A 20,813-nucleotide genomic window follows, 5' to 3' on the forward strand; every position below is an offset into this window, starting at 1 on the left:
TTCGCCTACCTGCACCATCGACGCTGGTATCTTCGGCTGGACAACCTCCTGGTTCTGGCTTTTCGTTTCATACGTTCGATATTCTCGTAAAGCTCACTTATAACCGTCGACAGTGGATTACGTACAGTCTTCTCGAGCACGTTATATGCCTACTACCAGGTAACTATGTGGAACAGCTATAAGGATTTTAGTGTGGAACGGTCGTCATTTCGACGAATGAAATGGACTATCTTCGATGTTCCTAAGGAGATCAGTTTTTTTATTCGTGCTCATCCATTTACTTTGAACACCTTGAACACCTTGAGACCGCTGAAACTTCAAAACCGCAGAACCTTCCTGAACATTCATTGCGGCAATGAAGTTGGGAAGCTTTTTCACTGGACCTCCATTTAGAACGGATAAAAAATCGTGTAGGTAGCCCAAGATGACTTATAACCTCGAAAGCTCGAAGGGAGATGTAACAGGTTGTCTGCTGCTGATGCAGAGAAGGCCGGTGTCAGAAAGGATTTCAATAATTTGTTCCGAAGAACGCGATTACACGCGAGCCATTCGTTTTTCTTTCCGTGGCACGCGGTGAGCATGGTGAGCATTTTCGTCCAGAATTCACACGTGCGATTCCGCAGCAGTTGGCACGGAGTCGCATTACTTTTATAGGATCACGGGTAGGTATGGAAACTTTAATAACACTTCGTATTATCGGTTTACGCTTGCAGTACAAGCCTGGAAGTAAGTGCAGCTGACATTAACGCGCAGCTTTTCTTTTACCTCTTTTTTTTTTTTATCCCTCACGGTTATCTCCGGTCCCCAATTAACTTTCTACACCTATACCGTAACATCCGAAGCGCAGTGCAGGGTAGACATTACTTGCGAAATTGCATCCTGCGCGTTGAATTGCTTATACCTCTTTACCGTAACACAGAGAGTTTCTCTGAGATTTTTTTAACAACGTTTACGCAAATCTTTTCCACCCCACCGAATTTTCTGCACACACAGAGACAACCTGCAAAACTCGTAAAGTCAGACTTGTTTGTACTTGTATATTATACATCATACGCTTGCAAAGAACGAATATTGTGTTCCTGTGTACCTATAGTACACGTATCGCGGTTTTTGTTTCTGATCGTTAAGTTGACGCGGCCGTTTAACGTCTCCTTTCCTTCAACTGTCCGTTTCCACTTAATCGAACCAGACTATTACACGAAATTATGTATCCTGGGTTGAATTACGACCTCGTAACTTTAACGGAGCTAGGGTTGAAAACAGCTTGGTAGCTAGCTCGCTTGTTTGGGTACGGGTGGAAAGGGAGCGAGTGCGTTCGGTTTGAGAGGTATTCTAGGATGGATTTTTTTCTCCCCTTCTCTCTTCTTTCTATCATACGCTTCCAATTTTGGAAGTCTGTAACGTATACGATTTTCTCTTGTCATTGGGACACTCTCTCTCTCTCTCTCTCTCTTTTCATACTGCGGAGGTTTTTCCGTACAGGAATGCCCGCCCTTTCTTTCCTCGTTTTTGTGTTCTAGTTTTAAAAAATTGGCTGTCCCTTGTACCGTTAAAAATATTTACATACCTTTCGTTCGTTCGAGCTTTAAAGAAGTCAAAAAAAAAAAGAGGCAAAGAAGTCGTAATAAACAACCGCGATTCCCACAGGGAACGAAATATCGTAGGCACCTGCATAACTCGCTTCCGTGAGCATCAGGTGGACTTGGCTACGTCTTGGTATAAATTTTTAATCTCTCGTAGCGTAGTGGCGGTCTACCATTTTCACAGCAACCCATTTTCAAAGTGTTCGTCTCACCTTGTACACACCCTACACTTTCCCCGTCGTATTTCATCCGCGTCGCCCACGAATTCGACGAATCTACAGGCTGATCGAAAGAAAGATACAAAGAAGAAAAAAAAAATCTCGCCTATATTTCATTTGCATTTTGAAGTATTAGATTTTCGTTATTTTTAAACGTGACGTGAGAAGTGCGAGGCCGAGCGTAGGTTTTTGGATCTCGCTATATTCCAAAAAGGAAAATTCGTTCCACCGTTTAGAACATGAGCAAACAAATAATCTCCCGCTTACTTTCCGACCTACGCTTATTATTTGATACTGGAAATTCTCTCGCAATTTATTGCAGAATTTAGCATTGAATTTTATCAGACAGAAAGACTCGCTTGTTTCCTGGATGCTGCATTCCTTCTCTTTCTTTTTTCCTTCATTTGTCGCGCAGTGCTTTATTATCGAGTACGACATAATGTGGCGATAGTCGGCGGTAAATATCGTCGCCTATACGGTGTAGGCATAAATTTATTCAACCCGCAGCGAGGCCATGCAGCGTAAATAAACTTCAATCAGAACTCATAACGATCAACAATGCCTGATGTAACGCTGCTGTATGTCAGGAATTATTCTCACGCAGTAACGATCCTCTCGGATCAAAAAGTTCACACTCGAAGAATGTTCGATCGGAATATGTTACGATACGAATCAACGTGCGGTTAGGAGAAATAAATTTTTTCTTCCAATCTTGTTTACACTCAAGCGGTTTGTACAAGTAGACAAAAATGGGTGGATATAATCACGTGGCGTAGGCGTTCCATGTGTTCATAGACCAGAATGTACATAATAAACTAGCAACCGATCCTCTGCGTATCGTCAATGATGTTGTATTAAAAACAAAAAAAGTTTAACCTGCGCAGATTTTCTGTCTCAAAAAAGATTAAACTAGATTTTTCAAATGTATATATATATATATATATATATATATATATAGACAGGTAGTGAATTCATCGGTCCAACACTAATTAAGGCCAAAAATAAATCATATCGCGAATTGATAACGCGCCACGAATTCCGAAGATTAGAAGGATCGTGGATGACCACTTTCTATCACCGGCTGAGTATTTTCGAGACGATACCTCCGAGCTTCTGGCCTACAATATCGCGAAATATCGCCGAGTATAAGACGCGTTGGTGCGTCTAGAGTCCTGGGTCTCGTGGCATTATAATGTGCAAGGAGCCAGTTCATTCGCGACCGTTCAGCGAGCAAGACATTCGAATTGCTTTGTCTCGCGCGAGTATCTATAAATATATGCGAGAGCTGGCGATCCGATCGAAACCGTTGCAGGGTCTAATCACGATTATCGGAAAAGATTACCATTTTTTACCGCAAAATTTTTCACCCGTAGAAACATTTCCGGATTTTGTTCGGTGTAGCTGACACGAACCTCGGAGGAGGACGCCGACCCCGTTGAAGGATATGACGAATTTGTGAAATGTTGGTGGAGGAAATCGAGAATTCGAGAAACTATTATCGGTTACTGCAGTAACGGTTCAATTTACATCCCTTGGAATGTAATAACTCGAGTGCTGTTAATAGAAACCGTAAAACCGACGTTGGAAAACCTTATTGAAGAATGTTGCGAGTTTTCGCTGGGAAAATGAGGTGATAGGAAACATTTTTTTGTCACAATCTGAAAAGTTTTCCGCCAGCAACTTTGTGATGTCTGCCGATTTGTACAGACCTTCGTATAAAATTAGCTGAACGCGCCGCGTTTAGCAGAAGTATTTCGACGAGTTATTAATACCGACCGAGATTTAGCGAAAGTAAACCGATATTATAAATATTTCGCGATTTATGCCCGCCGTGTACAGTATTGCGGCGGATACGCTGAAATCGCAGTTGCTGCGATCAGAAAACAAGATAAAGTACGATAAGAGCAGCGGTCACGTGTATGTGTGTATAAATATGCGTAAGTCAACCTGTGATGTTATATACACGGTACGTATCAAGTTTACTTGTTGCAGTTGACAAACGAAGTGTGTCTGTGGTGATTCAATGCGATCCGAGTGATGAAACTGCTTGAGAATTTCATCGATCCGCAACGACGTGTCGTATAGTACTGGTTGAACGTTGATGGTTAATGCATTCCTCCTGCAGTTAAATCATTCGTACAATTGTCCGGTGTTATAGTCTCAGTGTGAAACAAAACGTGTACGCGACACGATAAAGGCAAGTCAATAAAAAAAAAGTTTAAAAGGAAAAAAGAAAAATAAAAAAAAAAAAACCTATTTAGCAAGCAACGACGCTGATAATAAACAACGACAGCTTGGCGACAGTCACGAATTACGATATAGTTTAATCTTCTTATAAAGAGAGACGCGCACGTCGTCGACCCTTCCTCCTCTCCCCATAACCGTTTGTCACGCTAAAAGCTTGTAAAATCCTTTCCTCTTCGGTGTAAACTTTCTCCTTGAGACGATTTTGCAAAATCGAAAGTTTAACCTGGCTCCGTGTTGATGTTAATATATACCGCAGGCGAACTGTATTACAACGTGAAGACGTCGGGTACGATAAAAATAAAGTAAAAATAAAATCATCGATATGTTGCGCAATAAGGGATGAAGTGAAAAGCATCGAGAATTCGCGCGTCATTATATGAGCTAGCCAGGATCCCGCCGGCTCGGAGTCGAGTGTTTTTATCTTGAAAACATCTGAAAATGAACGCTAAATATAAACCGAAGAATTTCAGAACCGCGCCGAGCGCCGCTTCTCTATTTGCACAGTTTTGCCTACTCGAAGACACGACGGCGCTGACGCTCCAGCTGCACACGTAGTGATCTACGATTTATGAGAAACGGGTATAGCACCTCGCCTTCGCCGTCTCCAGTTACATTATCTTGGTGAATCACACCGTGTCCTGACCCCCGTGACAGTCCTCAAAAAGGTTTACGAAAAGTACCGTTGTCTAGTGGAAGTGGAAGTGGAAGTTGGAGTTGGAGTGCCAAGTGCGAATCCTTTCTCTCTTCGGCTCCTTTTCTTGACCTACAGATGCGAACAGAGTGTCAACGCAAAATGTTGATCACCAAGTACACGACGATTTTACTGCAATCTACGAATCAGCACATCATAAGGTAAGTCAATCATCGTCATTCCCTGCAAGACTCGCCGCCTTTCTCGCCAGTATTCGAACTACAGTTTTAACCGTTGGGTTGTTGTTCTTAATGGCGAAACTTACGGTTGCCCTACCGGACTTTTGCAGTGCTCATAAACTTCCACTGTATGGATAGAGGAATTGCATTGTCCTACGCCTTTTTGCACGCCCGCATTCGCATTGTGCAAACCGCACATGTTATCTCGATTCCTTGGACTGTTCACGGCCACCTTAGTAGCTGCACCAGCATTGTTAATTTTTTTTTTTTTTTGTTGTTCTCTCAGTACCTACACGTATAGGGTTTAATTAATTGCACGGCAGTTGATTTTTACACACTGCGATCGGAATTGTTCTCGTGGAACGCGATTATTTTACAGGTATCGGAAAAGATTACGGTTAAAGTCTGATGTAAGAATCTCGGTAGAGCGAAACTTGTATAGTGTAGGTACCTTGAAAATGGACTTGCTGGTATCATTTGACACCAACAAATTCGGCGGCGTATATCATGCGGTAGATTAATCTTAACGCTTAATTAATACCGGCAAGTCTAATTGGCATCCGGTTTAATTCGGACAATTAATTTTCACCGGAGTTTTCGCCAACGAGAAGCGAGGGGTTCTCTGGGTAAAAAGGTCGGCCGGAGTCCGGAATGCGTTTTCAAGAGTTCAAGAGCGAGAGACGGGACGAGGAATAGAAAGTACAAAAAAGGAAGAGGAAAAATTAAGGGAAGGGCCGGAGAGACGGTACAGATTTCGCATTCAAAATTCGTTCGACTTATATTTAAGGTTTAAATTGGTGCTCGATCTCGCTTACGGATTATTAAAATCGCTCGAGAAAGCTGCAGGGTAGCCTCATCCCCTAAAATTTCCTTCATTCTTTTCTTCACCGATTCTATATACGGTAAGAAAAGGAAATTCGTGCTCTTGAATAAATTCATTCCTCTACCGAAGAATCGCTCTTCGCTCGCGCTACTCCTTCTCGAGGAGTCGTGATTTTATCGAAATCCAGTTACCCTGGCTCAAGGTTAAGTTGCACCTTGTGCTAAGTCTATATATACATACCTCTATACTAGGTGGGCAGACTTTGAGCGGATTCTTCACGTTATTTATCTCTAACGTGGTTAGTACTTTCGCACAGGCGAAATTTCGAGATTCCTATTGCAAAATCTTATAGCTTGAATAGAAATATAACGTTTCAATTGCGACGAGTGCGGGTTAAGTAAATTAATCGTAGGTTCTGATCAAATATTACAGGATTCCGTAGTTTTTCTTTTCATTTTCATTCGTAAATTCAGGTGCTTTATTTTGCGCAGGTGCGGGAAAAGTTTTTGTTGATATTATAATAGAAAATTAAGATACAGAACACTTTGTTTCAATTATTTAACTATCAAGTTTAAACTTGAGCCAACATTAGTAAATATATTTTATTTTTCCGGTCTAATTTCCTATTTCTTATCACTTGGATGAGGCCAATTATGCATATATGTATGTATATAAATACGTGATAGCTTATCTGTTGTTTCTTAATCTGTGAAAATTATGGGTCATCAGGAATTGCGCAATCCATATTATATAGTGGTAATTTAATCGCCCGCAGCAAAGAGAGTTAAATCCGATATTGCTTGATTCAGCTCGACTTTTTCGGCGCAATTTATTTACGATAGTTTTTGCCAGGTGTGAAATTGAGAAGACTGCTTGAAATTTTAAATCGCGACTAACAAAGGGAATTTGAGAATTCACCTACAAGATACCTTGAATATCCAATGCTTCGTAGATCGCATAATAAGCGGTGACAATTTTTCCCAAATCTATTCCGTCGGCCCGGGATAAAACAACCAGTCCGAACGACTGACATCCTCGTTCACTTCAGGGTAAGAACGACGTGACTGAATTTCATTTGGCAATCAGTCGGAATTAAAAGCCCCCTTGGGTTCTGCCTTTGAGGGAAGCGTTTAAGGTACGATTTGGCAAGAGAGGGCTAATGACGGGCAAACGGACGCCGTCTTTGTTCCCGCACTCATAAAACACTTCCTCCGAGCTTCCTATATTCCTACGCGATCCCAACCAGCAGCTCGGAGGTGCAACGAACCTTTTCGCTCTCTCGTTGGTCTCCGGTTGTCAACGACGTAACCCGAGGCAGGCGGTCACCGCCTCCTGCATAAAGGCTTGCCTAGCAAAAGCGACAAGTAGGTATCGCTCCGGTTTGTCCTCCTCTCTCCCTTCCTTTTCCCTCTCTTACTCTCTCACTCTCTCCGTCCCTTCATCCCTTCGTCCCACGTTCCCTCGAGTCCCAAACAGTCGGGCAGTCAGGGTTAGTGAGCCGCTCGCTCGCCCATCTCCTCCACTTTTCCCTGGGGGTAAAAGTACACTTGACGTAAAGGGGTTCTCGTTCATCGATTAGTTTTATTATTATTATCTTCGTAATTCGGGGATCAAGAAGAAAGGACTTTTCGACCCAGTGACGCACGCCTCGACGCCGATCAAAATTCCGGAGTCACCGTCGTTCATCGGCCATCCACTCTCTTGATTCTACGACGATCTTCACAGTTTTTTACTCTTCAAACATTTCGCGAACGCCGTTTATCAATGGGAATCTTATCGATGCACCCCACGATCGTGGGTTAAGGACACGACAGGTAATCCGACGCAGAGAAACCAATAAAGCATGATTCATTTTTTCCTCCCCCCCCCCCCCCTGCCCCAGAAATATATAGCGAGACATTTTTTCCCCGAACATATTAGTCAATTTATCAAGACCTTCCTATATATCCCGTTCGGGCCAATTTATTTTTCCCCCGATAAATTCCGTTTTCGATTTCATTAGTCCTACCGGCAACAGAGCGAGCGATGGCCGACCGAACCAGAGGAATAAGATTTACCACACTTGTACTTTTGCTACAAAACATGTATATATATATATATATATATATATATATGTATGTATTTTCGTGGTAGCTGCCTGCCGCATCTGATTCGGTCGACCAGTAACTACGTTTTCATATCCAACTTCTAGGGAATGGGGAAGGTCGGATCGAACGATGGATTTTCATTTTCGGGAAGAATAAAACTGACTTAGCTTTTGTTGTATAAATTTTACGGAGGTCCGGGAATCCGTCGACGAACCAGTGCCGAAGAGGTGGGTCGATATCGGTTTTCACCGTGCAGCTGGTTGCGGTATTCCAAAAACTCGTGGAATTTATATTGGCGTACGGTTCAATTAGTTTCCACTATACGGCTGTGGGCTGAAAATCTGATACTCGATACTGCTTAACGGGTAATATGCATTCACATAAATTCACTCGTTCGGTGCTCGAAGCGTAGAATCGAGGGATTAGTCGCCAGCAGCAGAGATTCCTAAGATACTCGTGTAACCCCTTGGATGCATGTCTATGCAGCACAATACGACAGGCAAGGAGGGCGATTTCGCAGGGAGAAGAATAGGCCCGGAGGCACCGTATATTGACACTTGGGACATTATTAAGTGGAGGGGTCGGTTCTAATAAGTTTTGACGACAATACTGTGGTTGCGGTCTGCAGCTCTCCTCGGCTTATTCTCGACCAAGGAAAACACTGCACCGAAGTAAAATCCCCAAAGGGTGTTCGCTCCTCGCGCTTCTTCTTTACTCTCAACCCATGCAACCCAGCGCCATTCCATTCCGCTCTTCTGTTACACCATAGGCCATTTTTTAAAGTGACAATTCTTCCGTCTGCAGTGTTTCTTTCACTTTATTTGGTAACATTCGGTAACACGGTGCTGCCGCGTGTTTATTTATTATTATACTTGATGTTGTGAATTTTTGCTAAAAAATTTGTCGCGTACACACTTATAGATAGACATTAAGATATAGAGGAGAGGGATTATGGGGAAAAGAGCTAATCTCCGAATAGTTTATCGTCGGAACCAGAGTTTCGGAATTTAACCTTCGGGCTGCGGAGAAACGCTGCTCCGACGTTCGTTGACGCTGCGATTTTATTTTTGGCCTCTCAAAAGATGCCAAACTTTTCTAACTAGCTATACTACAGACGCATTGACGTAGAGTAGCGAATGAGAATGCGTGGGCGATTTTACCTCATTGACACGTGGCAATGACCCTCGTAGCTGATATACTGCAGGCACAAATTTATGCATCATTATTATATCGGAATGGCGAAACGGCCGACGACGTTTTCTCAAGTTCGGTCGTTTTAAACGTTATCAAACACTTGGAAACCCTGGTTTTTTTTTTTTTTTTTTTTTCATTTATTTTCACTTCAAATATTCTCACTCGCACTCCCGTTTTTATTTCGCAACTCGATGCGGCACGGGTGAAACTTTAATTACATTTAAACAACTAACACGAATGCCGAGAAAAAGCTCGGCAGCATCCACTGCGGAATGACGTATTGCATTTTTTTTTTTTTTTTTTTACTTTTTCGTAGAGACAACTGAGCTTTTTTTTCCCTAGCACCGATGTAATCCGTTTAAGCGACAAAGAAACTGGTATTAATTTAATTCTCATTGTTTTGTTTGTTTGTTTTTTTTTTTCACTGCTTATATCACCCTACGTTCCGTATTTCGTTCTTGACACACAGCCCGGAATATCTTACAGCACAACGTAACACTTGATAAATACCGCGAACGACCAGAAATATTAAAAAACCTACCCTCTCGAATCGTCGCCTTCGTTGATGGATATTTTTTCCGCTCAAGGTTTCAGCTCTTTCTTTATACACGAATCCCCCTCCGGCAATCGTTTCAAACGTTGACGGTTACTTTTTAATTAAAACTTGTGATTTCCCGTTAGCAAAGTGAAAAGACAGTAATGGAAACACAAAAAGAATTTTAAATTTCTATGAGTTCCTTGCCGTACCTATCCATGCAATTTTTACTCTTCGCGAATTACTTTATTGTTCATCTAAAGTACAATATATAGATATATTATGGATACGTTATACCGTAACGTCACAATAATTTTCTTCAATATCGTATTTTCTTAATCCCAACGTTCATCTTTTGCCAATCTTCGTCTCTTTTTCTCTTTATCCCTCCATCGATTCGTCGAAAAATTTTCTCCACCCTATTCGAAAATATCAACGCAGCGTAACGCAGGCTGCATGAAAGGTTATTATACTGTAAAAATAACGAACGGTACGCTTTGCCTGCGAAATATTTATACGCACCGCCACGACCCTTCGAAATTCACAGCTTCGTAGCTTTGTATCTTCGATGTTTCATCCACTCTTTTTCCGTAATACGAGTACAATATTATATGTACAATTCAGCCGTCGCGTATCTCTGAATAAAACGCCCGCGTTAATCAGAATTATCTCCAAGAAGATTCCGCCGATCATCTTGTTTTATTTTCTTTTATATCAGGCACATTTCTCAGATACTATCGAAACGCGGAAACAACTTCACGCGCCAGAATTCACGAGTAAAGATTAATTCAGCGCGTCAAAGAGAGAGAAGAAAATGAAAAGGAAAAGATTTGTTATCAGGAGTCTCCGTAAAGTCTCACGTCAAGTAATTATAGTTACAGGATTTCACCGCTAGGCGGCTCACAGATCCCACAATCAGCGCTGCGTCGTAAAGAGGAATATTTCGGACCGGAGTTGAAAACATGATTAATAAACTCAGCGCGAGTCGCGAGTTGCTTCTTAAATTTTCATGTCTCATTATACCGAAGAAAGTCAAATTGCGGGATTTTGGGGGGGAAAAAAAATGACAATTCGCCCAGAGTCTTCCGCTGCAGAGGGGTTTGGAGCTCGACTGCATTTCGGGTAAACATTTCGGCAACATAACACCACCCCTTGTACAAAGAGAGAGAGAGAGTCTGTGTAGCCAGGCAGTCAGGCTGTAGCAACTTCCGACTGACTAAACTGAACCGTGTCGGACGGGCGGCTAAGATCTTTCTATTAATCCCACGGGACATACCCGGCACTTCGCTCGCTCTCTCGCCCGCTCCCCTAATTAAATTATTCCTGAAACAACGGAGATGCGGACTTTACGGGTGGCGGTTCGCTTCCACGGACAAACATTGCAGACGCGATGCCGACGCTGCTGCTGCTGACACCCAACAGCGTTCAACAGCTGTGCACCGCTTCCGAGTTTAGGGTGAGCCATATAAGTTCACACGTACAACATACCCGTTCAAGTCCGTATCTACCAACCTACCTACCTATCCACCCACCTCTGTCTACTTGGTAGGGATAGCCTACTGATGCCACCGCGTGTAGGTTACGCAACTTACAATCTCGCCTGCTCACCTTTTGCGAACACGGGCTATCTAAGGCAGCGACGCGAAATATTATAGTTGTATATTATACGTACATACATATGGATATCACGTTGCCAAAAATGAAACGGATTTCTCTAATTTCACAATTCCGCATCATCTAGTCTATCGTTACGAGGAATGAGCGTGTCATTTAGAAAATAAATTTAACTCGAAATTTATTTATTATTCAAAATCTTGTAGATTTAAGGCATTACATAAAGGTATTAAAAATATTGTATATATCGTATCGTTGCCATATTGCATAATTAATGTTATTTCTGTTTTTATTCCGTCTGAATTTTTTTTTCCCTTTTTTACTGTCGGTTATTTACATAATAAACTAATATTCATGGCAAACCGCGAACCAAGTTTTATTCTATGTGATGCGTTTTTTTTTTTTTAAGCCATATCAAGGTGAAAAATCTGATTCAAAATTGAAAAAAAAAAAAAAACGGAAAAAATTACTTCTGGTACACTCACTGGTTCGTTTTAAATACCTCTGACCGTTTGCTGCGTGGAAATTTATTACACGCAGGAAAAACTCGACCGAAGGGACACAACACCGCGTTGGAATTTCACCACTTAAACATCTGTTGCTAAATTATTATTACAATTATCATTGTTTTGCGTAACGTGAACTTACGTGCCTCACAAATTTGTATATTCCTGTTATCCAACGTTCCCTGGATATATAAATAAACATCATATTCTATTCTATTCTCTATCACCCCGACATAAAATTATTTTCCGCGTAAAACTAACGCTGTGTACAATTAATCGCTGTAACTTCGATAACAATGCGTATAATGTGTAATGAAAGATGCACGGTTTTTTCCTGTAATTGCGATACCTGGAGCGCTCAGAGATGAATAGCCTATATCTTATGCATATAATAGCGAAGGAGTAGAAAACTAGCGGCTGTGTCTTTCCGTTCGTTCAGCGATGACGTCATCTTCTGCAATTGCACTTAAACCCGTTCGTACGCCTACCGCGAGTGTCCTCGAGTTTCGTGCTGCATTATTGTATGCGCTTGTGGCGCCAATCGCGGTTCAATTCCCAACGTAAGTATTGTATGTACAAACCTGTAAGCGAAACAAATTGAAGAGGTCAATTAAAAAAGGGTGTAAGTACCATTGGAAGAAAAAAAAAATGCTACTTACAGCTCTTTTTAATTCTTCTCTTCGATATCGCACCAAGGAACTTACTATCAATGTATGCAGAAGTAAGATTGAATCTTGGGACGCTAAAATATAGGAAAAAATCACCCCTGTATCCATCATTCTAAATTATGTTTACGTACAACCAAAAATCGTCTCCGAAACGGTGCAGCGGTGGGGAAACACTTGACACCTAACCGCTGATCTTCAATCTGCGGTATGACAGCCTGACGAAGACCTCGGCGTCCGTTTAGGGTGCCATTAGACGCATCTGTGCGTCACGTGTGTAGGGGATATATGCGATATATGTATATACATATATGAGAATGGACGAATTTTCCGGTGATAAATTCTTGGAAATCTGTCCGTTGTCTTATTTGTTACCTTATACCGCATTACCTATACGTATACAGCTGCGGATGCTGGGCAAAACCCCAACGGGCCAAAACTTGGATCAGAGAACAGACTTTCCTTTCCTATCTGTTGAACCATTTGTCGGCTGTCCTATAAGCCATTTCTTTCATTTCTTATCTATCATTTCTTTTCCGCTGTCTTCCTCCTCCTCTATGTGTTTGTCTACGTTTGCGGCTCCCAGCCACTGCGCCACTGTCAAAACGTGAAATATGTCAGCGAGACGGTGCAGAAATTCGGTAACGGACTCTCCCTTCACGTCCTCTGGAGCGAATCCCACCCCCCGCCCTTGCGGAATTGCTGGATTTTCAATTTGGCATCGTGTACAATCTTCTCCCAACCGACACCCAATTAGTATAGTTCCGATTTTTAGAGAGAGAATATGTTATAAGGTAACTGAGAACTGAACAAGCCTAACTGAAGAAAAAATATTTTACGAAACTGCGAATTTATATTGCATACTTACGCGAAGGCTTCGGGGCGGGGGGGGGGGGGGGGGAGGGGGGCAGATAAGAGACCGAGGACACGATATTTTTCCATGCATTATCCTGTCTGCGAGAAGAAACCGCGGAATACAGTTCTCTTAGCAAATTTATTGCAATTTTTCTCCAACTTATATCTCATCCGAAAGTACCTGAGACTTCTGCTGTGCTTAGCTTTATTTTATTTCATATTTACTGTGAAGCCGAGTGAAAAACAACTGCTGCAGGCTTTGCGCAGCCTGTTTTGCCTGAAATGAAACTCTACACGGTAGAATAAGCAATAAGATCGTCAATATAATTCGAGGCAAGAATGCGAGTTAGAAACGATATGACGAGGGTATTACGTATTACGTATCGCGGAATGGCGCTTTTAGATATAGATATATATATATATATTTATTTATGTATAATATATCTAGTTCAAAGCGTGGTTGTTTGCAAACGTTCATACGACGGTAGTTTCAAAATAGATACATGTACTTGTAATATCAGGTCGTTGATATTCAATGAGTAACAATGTCGGCGATACACGCTCTGTTTGTCTCCTGTGTATGCATCTCCTATATATATATATATATATGTGTGTGTGTGTGTGTGTGTGTGTGTGTGTGTGTGTGTGTATGTATATATAAATAAATGCATTTTCTCTTTAATGGTATAAATCTTCAATAAATCGTTGGAAATCTTCGGTGTCGCGGTTTGTGACTTTCAACGATGCGCCAGCGCTTAACTCTATCCTCCACCTAGCTAAGCGTACAGACGTTGCTCGCTTCGCTCCTTGTCTCGCATCTACTCGCGGACTCTTTCCAACGTACAGCGGTAGGTATAAAGCTTTTTCTTCCTGAAACAATCCCGTAAGTTTCTACACGGCCACCGCTCCATACTTTCTTGTTCGTCTGGCGAAAAAGCCACAGACAACTCCATAAACTACGGAATGCGAAAAATAAATTGTTATTTTTCAACCCTTCTCAATGTCTCTTGGTATCTTCGCGAATTTACAAGGGTGAGCAACCGATACCGTTCCCGAAATGTCAGGGACCTTTAGAATTTAACGTTGGGCTGTAAAAGTTGAAAAATTGTTCCAAAGTCGTATCGGAAAAATTTTTTCGTCCATGCTTCATCAATTGGAAACGTCGAAGATAAATTTTTCCACTACGATTTTGCATCCAAGCAATTCATTCGCGACGATCGGTTGCACAGAATTCAACAAACCGATGCAAGTAATCGTTCCGATGGGTTTTCCGCGTTTCGGAATGTTCGTAGAACAGTTTTAATATAATGGTCTTGTCGCGGTCTAGTAATTTCATTGATAAAAAAGGAATGTCAGCCATGTTCGATCTTTATTTCGGTCTCCTCGAGCCGCGGCGCGGTTTTACGAAGGGCAATCATTCCTATCTTCTCATCTCGGCAAGCTGAAAACCACATTTTTGAAAATAATAATCAACGTGTCTCCGCGTTTTCCCGCACCCGAGGTGCCTCCGTCTCGTAGGTAGGTATATCAAAATAAATAGAAAATCCACAATGAAATAGTGGCGCGCGGAACGTCCGACGACGACGTCGACGACGAGGAGGTAGAGGACGGATACGCGCCTGCGTTGTCTCCCACTTCCCTCTCCGTCTCTTTCTCTCTCTAGCTTCGCCGAGAGAACGCGGTGAAAATTCATCCGGCACATAGTATCGTAGATACGCTCGCGGTACAGAGCGTCGCGACGCCAGTCCGACGTCGACGGGCGTCTCGGACGCTCAAAAGCGTGTGTCGAGGGTCCGTGGACTCAGAAGAATAATCGAATAGTTCGTTGATTAATCGTTCGATTTAAAAAGAGAAGAGAGAAGAAAAAGTAAAAACGAGCCAAACGCATTAACGAATGAAGTAAAATTGTAGGAGATATTTGTATTGTAATATACACGAATGTGGTTAGTTCCATGAAACAAACTTTTTTAACAGTGCGACGACAATTTTTACCTACGCAAATAGACATCCACGCTCACCTGTATATCGGGAGCAACGAAACTGAACGAGAAATTTCATTCCTTTTCAAGAAGAAAAAAATTTTATCCCGGTGTTGTGGAAATTATAAGAATTAAGTGTGGTACATACTGCGAATGGTATTAAATGTATTCCGTAAACTATAAAATCACCTCTTCTATTAGTTAAATATATTTATTCGCCTGAAATTGGTTGCCCGTTAAACCTTAAGTCGGATTTTAAGTCCATCGAGGCTTTTTGCGTAAACCGTTACTTATCAATCCAATTGCCAATTAATCCCTTTCAAAAATAAAAATAAAAAACAACTATAAATTCTAATAACGTTTCGTGTTCACACCTATCTAATTATATATATATAATTATATATATATATATATATATATATGTATATGCAACTGACTTATTGCCCCGATGAGAACGATCACGTTTGATGATGATTCATAAAAACTACCCCAAACATACTTCGCTAACTGAAGGACTCGTTTAACGCTTCCAGTTCCTGATTTTCTCCCTAAATAATTCGTACGACATCGGCGTGCGAATTTCGCGCGTAACTCAGGCTCCCTGGAACTGATGAACCAATTTTGCAAATTCGTACACGAAGCTGTCTGTGTCTTTGCTCGTGTAACAATTATTCGCGGGCGAATGGTTGGCAAACATTTTCTACTTCGTTAATTCCCTTTCAAGTGACTTTCCGAAGCGTGGCTTAAAGTCCTCGAGTATGTATATATAGAGCAGGAAAAAGAGAAAGAGAGAGAGAGAGAGAGAGAGAGAGAGAGAGAAAAAGAACTGGTAAGACCTGCAACGTTGTTCCAGTTCCGAGGTTTCATTAGCTTGAGTGAATCTAGGAAACGCGTTAAATTTTTTTTTTTATCGAATTCCTAGACGAAATCAACGCGGGACTAGTTCGAAAATAATGAGAGAGGAGAGAGAAAAGCCGATTACATATCTTCTTCGTCATAAACCTAATTTCGTGTGCCAACGACCAACGGACTGGTGTACGGGCGCCGTCTTGCTCAATCAGCACTTCAAGTCTTTTATTTGCATCTTTTTGTCGGTATGAAACAGCTTGGCTGGCGGCGGCTTGGGCAGCGACGCATTTATCGTTCGATTGCAGATATGTAATTGTTTTTATAAACGGAAAAGAAGAGTGACTAGAAATAAAAAGCCTGACCGTGTCAACGAATTGCGTGTATGCGTAACAGCCGAGATAAAAAAGGTATAAATAATATATTAATAAAAACTACATACGTTGCTACATTTCAAAACTTGTTTAGGTACTTTTTAACAGTTGCTGTCTGAATAATTATACGCGACGGAGGGGAAACTTAATTAGAAACGATGAAAAAAAAATATATATATATTCTTTCAAAGTTTCAAATTACGATATAAGAAAGTCACGGAGAGGGCACGAGATTCGAGAAGTTAATATTACAGCTTCACTGCCGCTTTGATGAAGGAAAAATGAAGAAAACTTTCCTACGAATTGAGATTACTTTTTTTTCACCTGCGACACGAGTAGGCGTATATATCAAGAACGTAAAGAAGCTGAAAAAGGGACGGCAATCGGTGTGGGATCAAATCAAACGCGTATCCAATTAAATCGTGATTCCTAACACCAAGACCGCCAGCTCATTCTCTGCGATCTGTTTAATTATCATTCCAATTTTACTTTGCAGTGAGACCGGCTCTCTCTCTCTCTCTCTCTCTCTCTCTCTCTCTTTCTCTCTTTCTTTCTCTATCTATCTATCTCTTTTGCTGTCTCTCTTACCTTTTGCCCAGAGCAAGTAAAACCCGATTGCCTAAACCTTCGCGACTTTTTTGTCTTTGAAAAAGACGAGAAAAAGTTTTGGGACACGTAGCAATGTTTGATCGGTATTATACACGGTGAATGAAATGTTTCACAACTCTCGGTTTCCTTACGATGAACACGAAACTCTGCAGCATCAAACGTTTTTCATTCAGTCATTTGAATCGAGTGGAAGGTGCGGTGGCGCAGCAGTTCTCTCCAGGTCGAATATGCCCAGTCTAGCTAGGAGGCATATTATCATATCATTTATCATTTCCACTGTCCAACTTTCACGCGGTGGTTTTGTTCAGAGTCCGCGCGTTGTCAACAAGTGTGTTGGTAAATTTACACAAGTCAATCTGCGACGACCCGAGGTTCATTATTTATGCCGTTTTGCTTCATTTCTACTGCATTGCGAAATTCTAAACGCCGGGCAACTAACTGCAAATGGTTTTGGGCCGGACCGCTTAAGACTTTGGAGTTGAGAAAGAGGAGGTCGGGAGATTTAGAGAGGTTCCAGTTGCGGTGTCCCTTCGTTGTCCCCGCGCTTCTCCGAGATATTATTCTTCCTGGGAAGTCGCGTGAAAATTTAAGATGTCGAGAGAGAGAGAGAGAGAGAGAGAGAGAGAGACAGAGAGTGAAAGCCAGTTTGCTCCGGTTAACGAAATTAGATCTGAAACTCTCGCCTTGAATCTCGCTTCTTCTTAACGTTCGTTGAATTTCTACCGTGACTTTGATGAAACTACTTCGATTTTTCACGCTTGAAATGTCGCGTCAAGGAAACTTATCCCCGCCGCATCGAGTCGTACAGGAGTAACGGTATATTCATCTTTCATCCCATTACGCAATCATCGCGACGAAACTAAAAATGTGAATGAATTAAAAAAAAGTGAAATGGAAGACGGAAAAAAAGGTTATGCGTGACGCTGTAATGTATATATATAATGTATATTTGGATTTTTATGATGAAAGAATATTTTTGGGAAGCGAAAGAGCGTAGGAGATAAAGAAAAAGAAAAAAAGAAAAAGAAAAAGAAAAGAAAAACGGAAAGTAATTAACGAAGAGTTACGAATGTTTTATTTTATTTGGTTGTTTATTTTATTTTCCACCGTCAAACGAAAAGTTTTTCGCCTCTTCCTCCGCCTCGTATTTCATCCGGTCGTCGGATGGATGAACTGGAATGAAGTTTTTCGGAAAAATAAACTGGAAGGGATTAATGGCAATTTGGAGCTTTGAGATTGTAACCGTGCGACGAAATGTTGAGAGTGATATTCAACTATGACAAGATTTTTAAAAATATATTCACAGATCAAGGAGCATTCCTATAACTTAAACGTTAACCGTTCGTGTTAAATTTGTTCCACGTAATACGGAAGCTCCGGAAACACTCTATGATGATTAATTGAAAAAGTAAGAAAGAAATGATGCTGTATCGTGGATAATATTGACAAGGAAGAACTTTTCTTACTTTTTAAAATCAGTTTGATGAAGTGTTTGTAAAAAATGTTACCTCCTATTATAAACAACATCAACAACGACATTCTGACGCTGTACACTAATCAGAATTCGGCAAGACCCACGGTCAGATCAACGAGAGGTCGCTACGCGGAAATTGGTGTTAAAAGGTAAATAAATGAAATTTATATTAATCGGTACGTAAAGATTAAAAAAATCATCATTCTTCAAAGTATCCAAGAGGCGCGTGGAATCGTCTCGTATGAAGGCGGCGGATCGGACGATAACCGAAATCGATTTTAATCAGTGTCGGTTAATTTGAAATATGATAGCAACAGTGAGTAAGCTACCCTCCTCCGGCAGCCTTTCGAAGCCCTTAAAGTTATTCTTAAGTTAAGCTGCTTACCGCGTAAGCTGCTTAGTCTACAGTTACGGTGAATGGACTGTAGATAGGATTCATTATTATTATTATTGTTTTTTTTTTTTTACCAAAAACGTCCGTAATCTCATGCAAGGGAATAATTCTTCTTTCTCCCTCTTCAGATTTCCCAATGGAACTAATTTACGCTGCGTAAATTAATCATTTCTTCTTTTTATTCTTACCTGCACGAGGTTCTTGTTATTCATCTCTAGACAGTTGCAGGTTTATGTCATCTCTGTTTGTCATGCTAGAAATCCAGCATTATACTCTCCCAATGGTTGTTTTTAAGTTACTATAACCATACAGAGACACACTTCTTTTGTTTTATCCTGTTTTTATTCAACGCTGTATCTTGTTTCTCGTATAACGTTTCATATTTCCAACTTGCGTGAAACGGCTTCCGGTTTCGTATACTGGAACGGTAAACATCTTTTGAGCAAACTGCGAAAACCCATCTTAAGCACCGTCGTTCGTTGGACACGAGTTGACAGAAAGCACAACAATTACGTGACGTGATTCTTTACATCGATTTTCATGAGTTATTCGACAGATAACGATTCGGAAAATGTACTTACCAAACGTGGCGTACTTTTCCTCGAGTAATTTTTCACTCATATTTTGAAAGTACAAAACTGGACGGCCGTATTTTTGGCGAAATTGAATATAAACTTTGTCAAACTTCTTCAACGAACAACAGTCCTTAACTAAAACCTGCAGGAGCGGAAATAATTAATTTTGGGAAAATTCGTTCCCCGGGTATAGAATAGATCGTCTAAAATATAACCTTGTTTTTCGGATGGAGTCTCATCGCGGAAACAATATTAGGAGAAGAGAACATTGAAACTTTTCTACACGGTACGTTATACGTGCCTTTATACCATACATACATATACCTACGTACACACAAGTCAGCGGAAGAGATTGGAAAAGTTGAGCGAGTGAGGGATTCGTAAAGAGTTGTTAAACGTCTCGAGAATTTTCTCCAAGGTCCTGCGTGATCATTGAGCGAAAAAACTCCCCGATCAATTTACCTTTCAACTTTTAACCCTGCTGCTCTCTCTCTCTCCCTCGTCACGAGCAAATTCTAATCTACCGAAACATATCGTCATCTCAAAGTACCCATATTATACATACCCTACTCCCAACTTCCTCCACTACCACGTCACGGTTAAACATGGCGTCGAAATTACCGAGTCCCTTATCTGCGAGTGATTGCCTACTCTCTTTTTACTTATTATACCGCCATGCTGCAATCGATATCATACTCGCTCGTTCGTTTCTCCGGTATTTTTATCACGAACATTCTCTCGAAAGTGGACGAAGGGAGAGAGATGAGGATAACAGTCTGTATTTGGAAGTTCAGGCAGTAAGTAAAAATCACAGAGTGTGTAACGTAATCGATAGCGCGGGTCGAGAACAGTGAATAATGATGGGTATTATTTTCACAAATCATTGTACGTTTTCAACGAAGTTATATCCGTATCGGGTTCGAAAATACGGTGAAGCCTCCGGTGCAACGATATCGAATAGTCGATAGAAATATTTTTTTTTTTATCGGAAATAGAGAGGGGGCGGTGAGAGAAAGCTCCAGCGATATTTCCTCGCTCTGGATATTATTGATTAGCGAGGCTGTTTGATGTCACATCATCGCGGAGCGATAGGGCCATAAGGGAGCCGTAAGCAGGGAAGTGCGCGCGGGCCGACGGTGGGTAATAAAATCTGCGATAAAGATGACGTCACTTTGGAGGTGGACCAGGACGATCCGGAGGCTGGAGTATGTACACCGGCATCGGGAACGACGTACGAAGCGAATCGGGGCATCGAGTGGCCAGGCAGAGACGGTGAGGCGAGGCTGGCTCGCAAAGTGTCGCCTGTCCGACAGGTAATTAAAACTTAAACCGGCCTGCCTCGACACCGGCGTAGGTTGAACACCT

The 20,813-nt window shown here is 41.5% G+C and overlaps 1 protein-coding gene across 12 annotated transcripts in view; it reads left to right on the forward strand.

Moving 5' to 3' along the window:
• spri (Src homology 2 domain-containing protein sprint) overlaps positions 1-20,813 on the forward strand; it is a 101,502-nt gene that overhangs the window by 59,316 nt on the left and 21,373 nt on the right. The window contains exons 1-2 of one of the 12 annotated variants that reach the window (XM_046632012.1): positions 14,904-15,341; positions 18,312-18,628. The exons of 7 other annotated variants lie outside the window; for them this stretch is intronic. In XM_046632012.1, coding sequence (XP_046487968.1) covers positions 18,507-18,628 — 122 coding nt within the window. In that variant the 5' untranslated portion in view covers positions 14,904-15,341; positions 18,312-18,506. Of the gene's footprint in view, positions 1-3,019; positions 4,901-14,903; positions 15,342-18,311; positions 18,629-20,813 lie in introns of those variants that run through there. 4 more of the 12 variants (XM_046632011.1, XM_069136887.1, XM_046632013.1 and 1 more) reach the window with 4 other exon arrangements.

This window comes from Neodiprion pinetum, chromosome 6 (assembly GCF_021155775.2).
Source record: "Neodiprion pinetum isolate iyNeoPine1 chromosome 6, iyNeoPine1.2, whole genome shotgun sequence".
Classification (NCBI taxonomy): domain Eukaryota; kingdom Metazoa; phylum Arthropoda; class Insecta; order Hymenoptera; family Diprionidae; genus Neodiprion; species Neodiprion pinetum.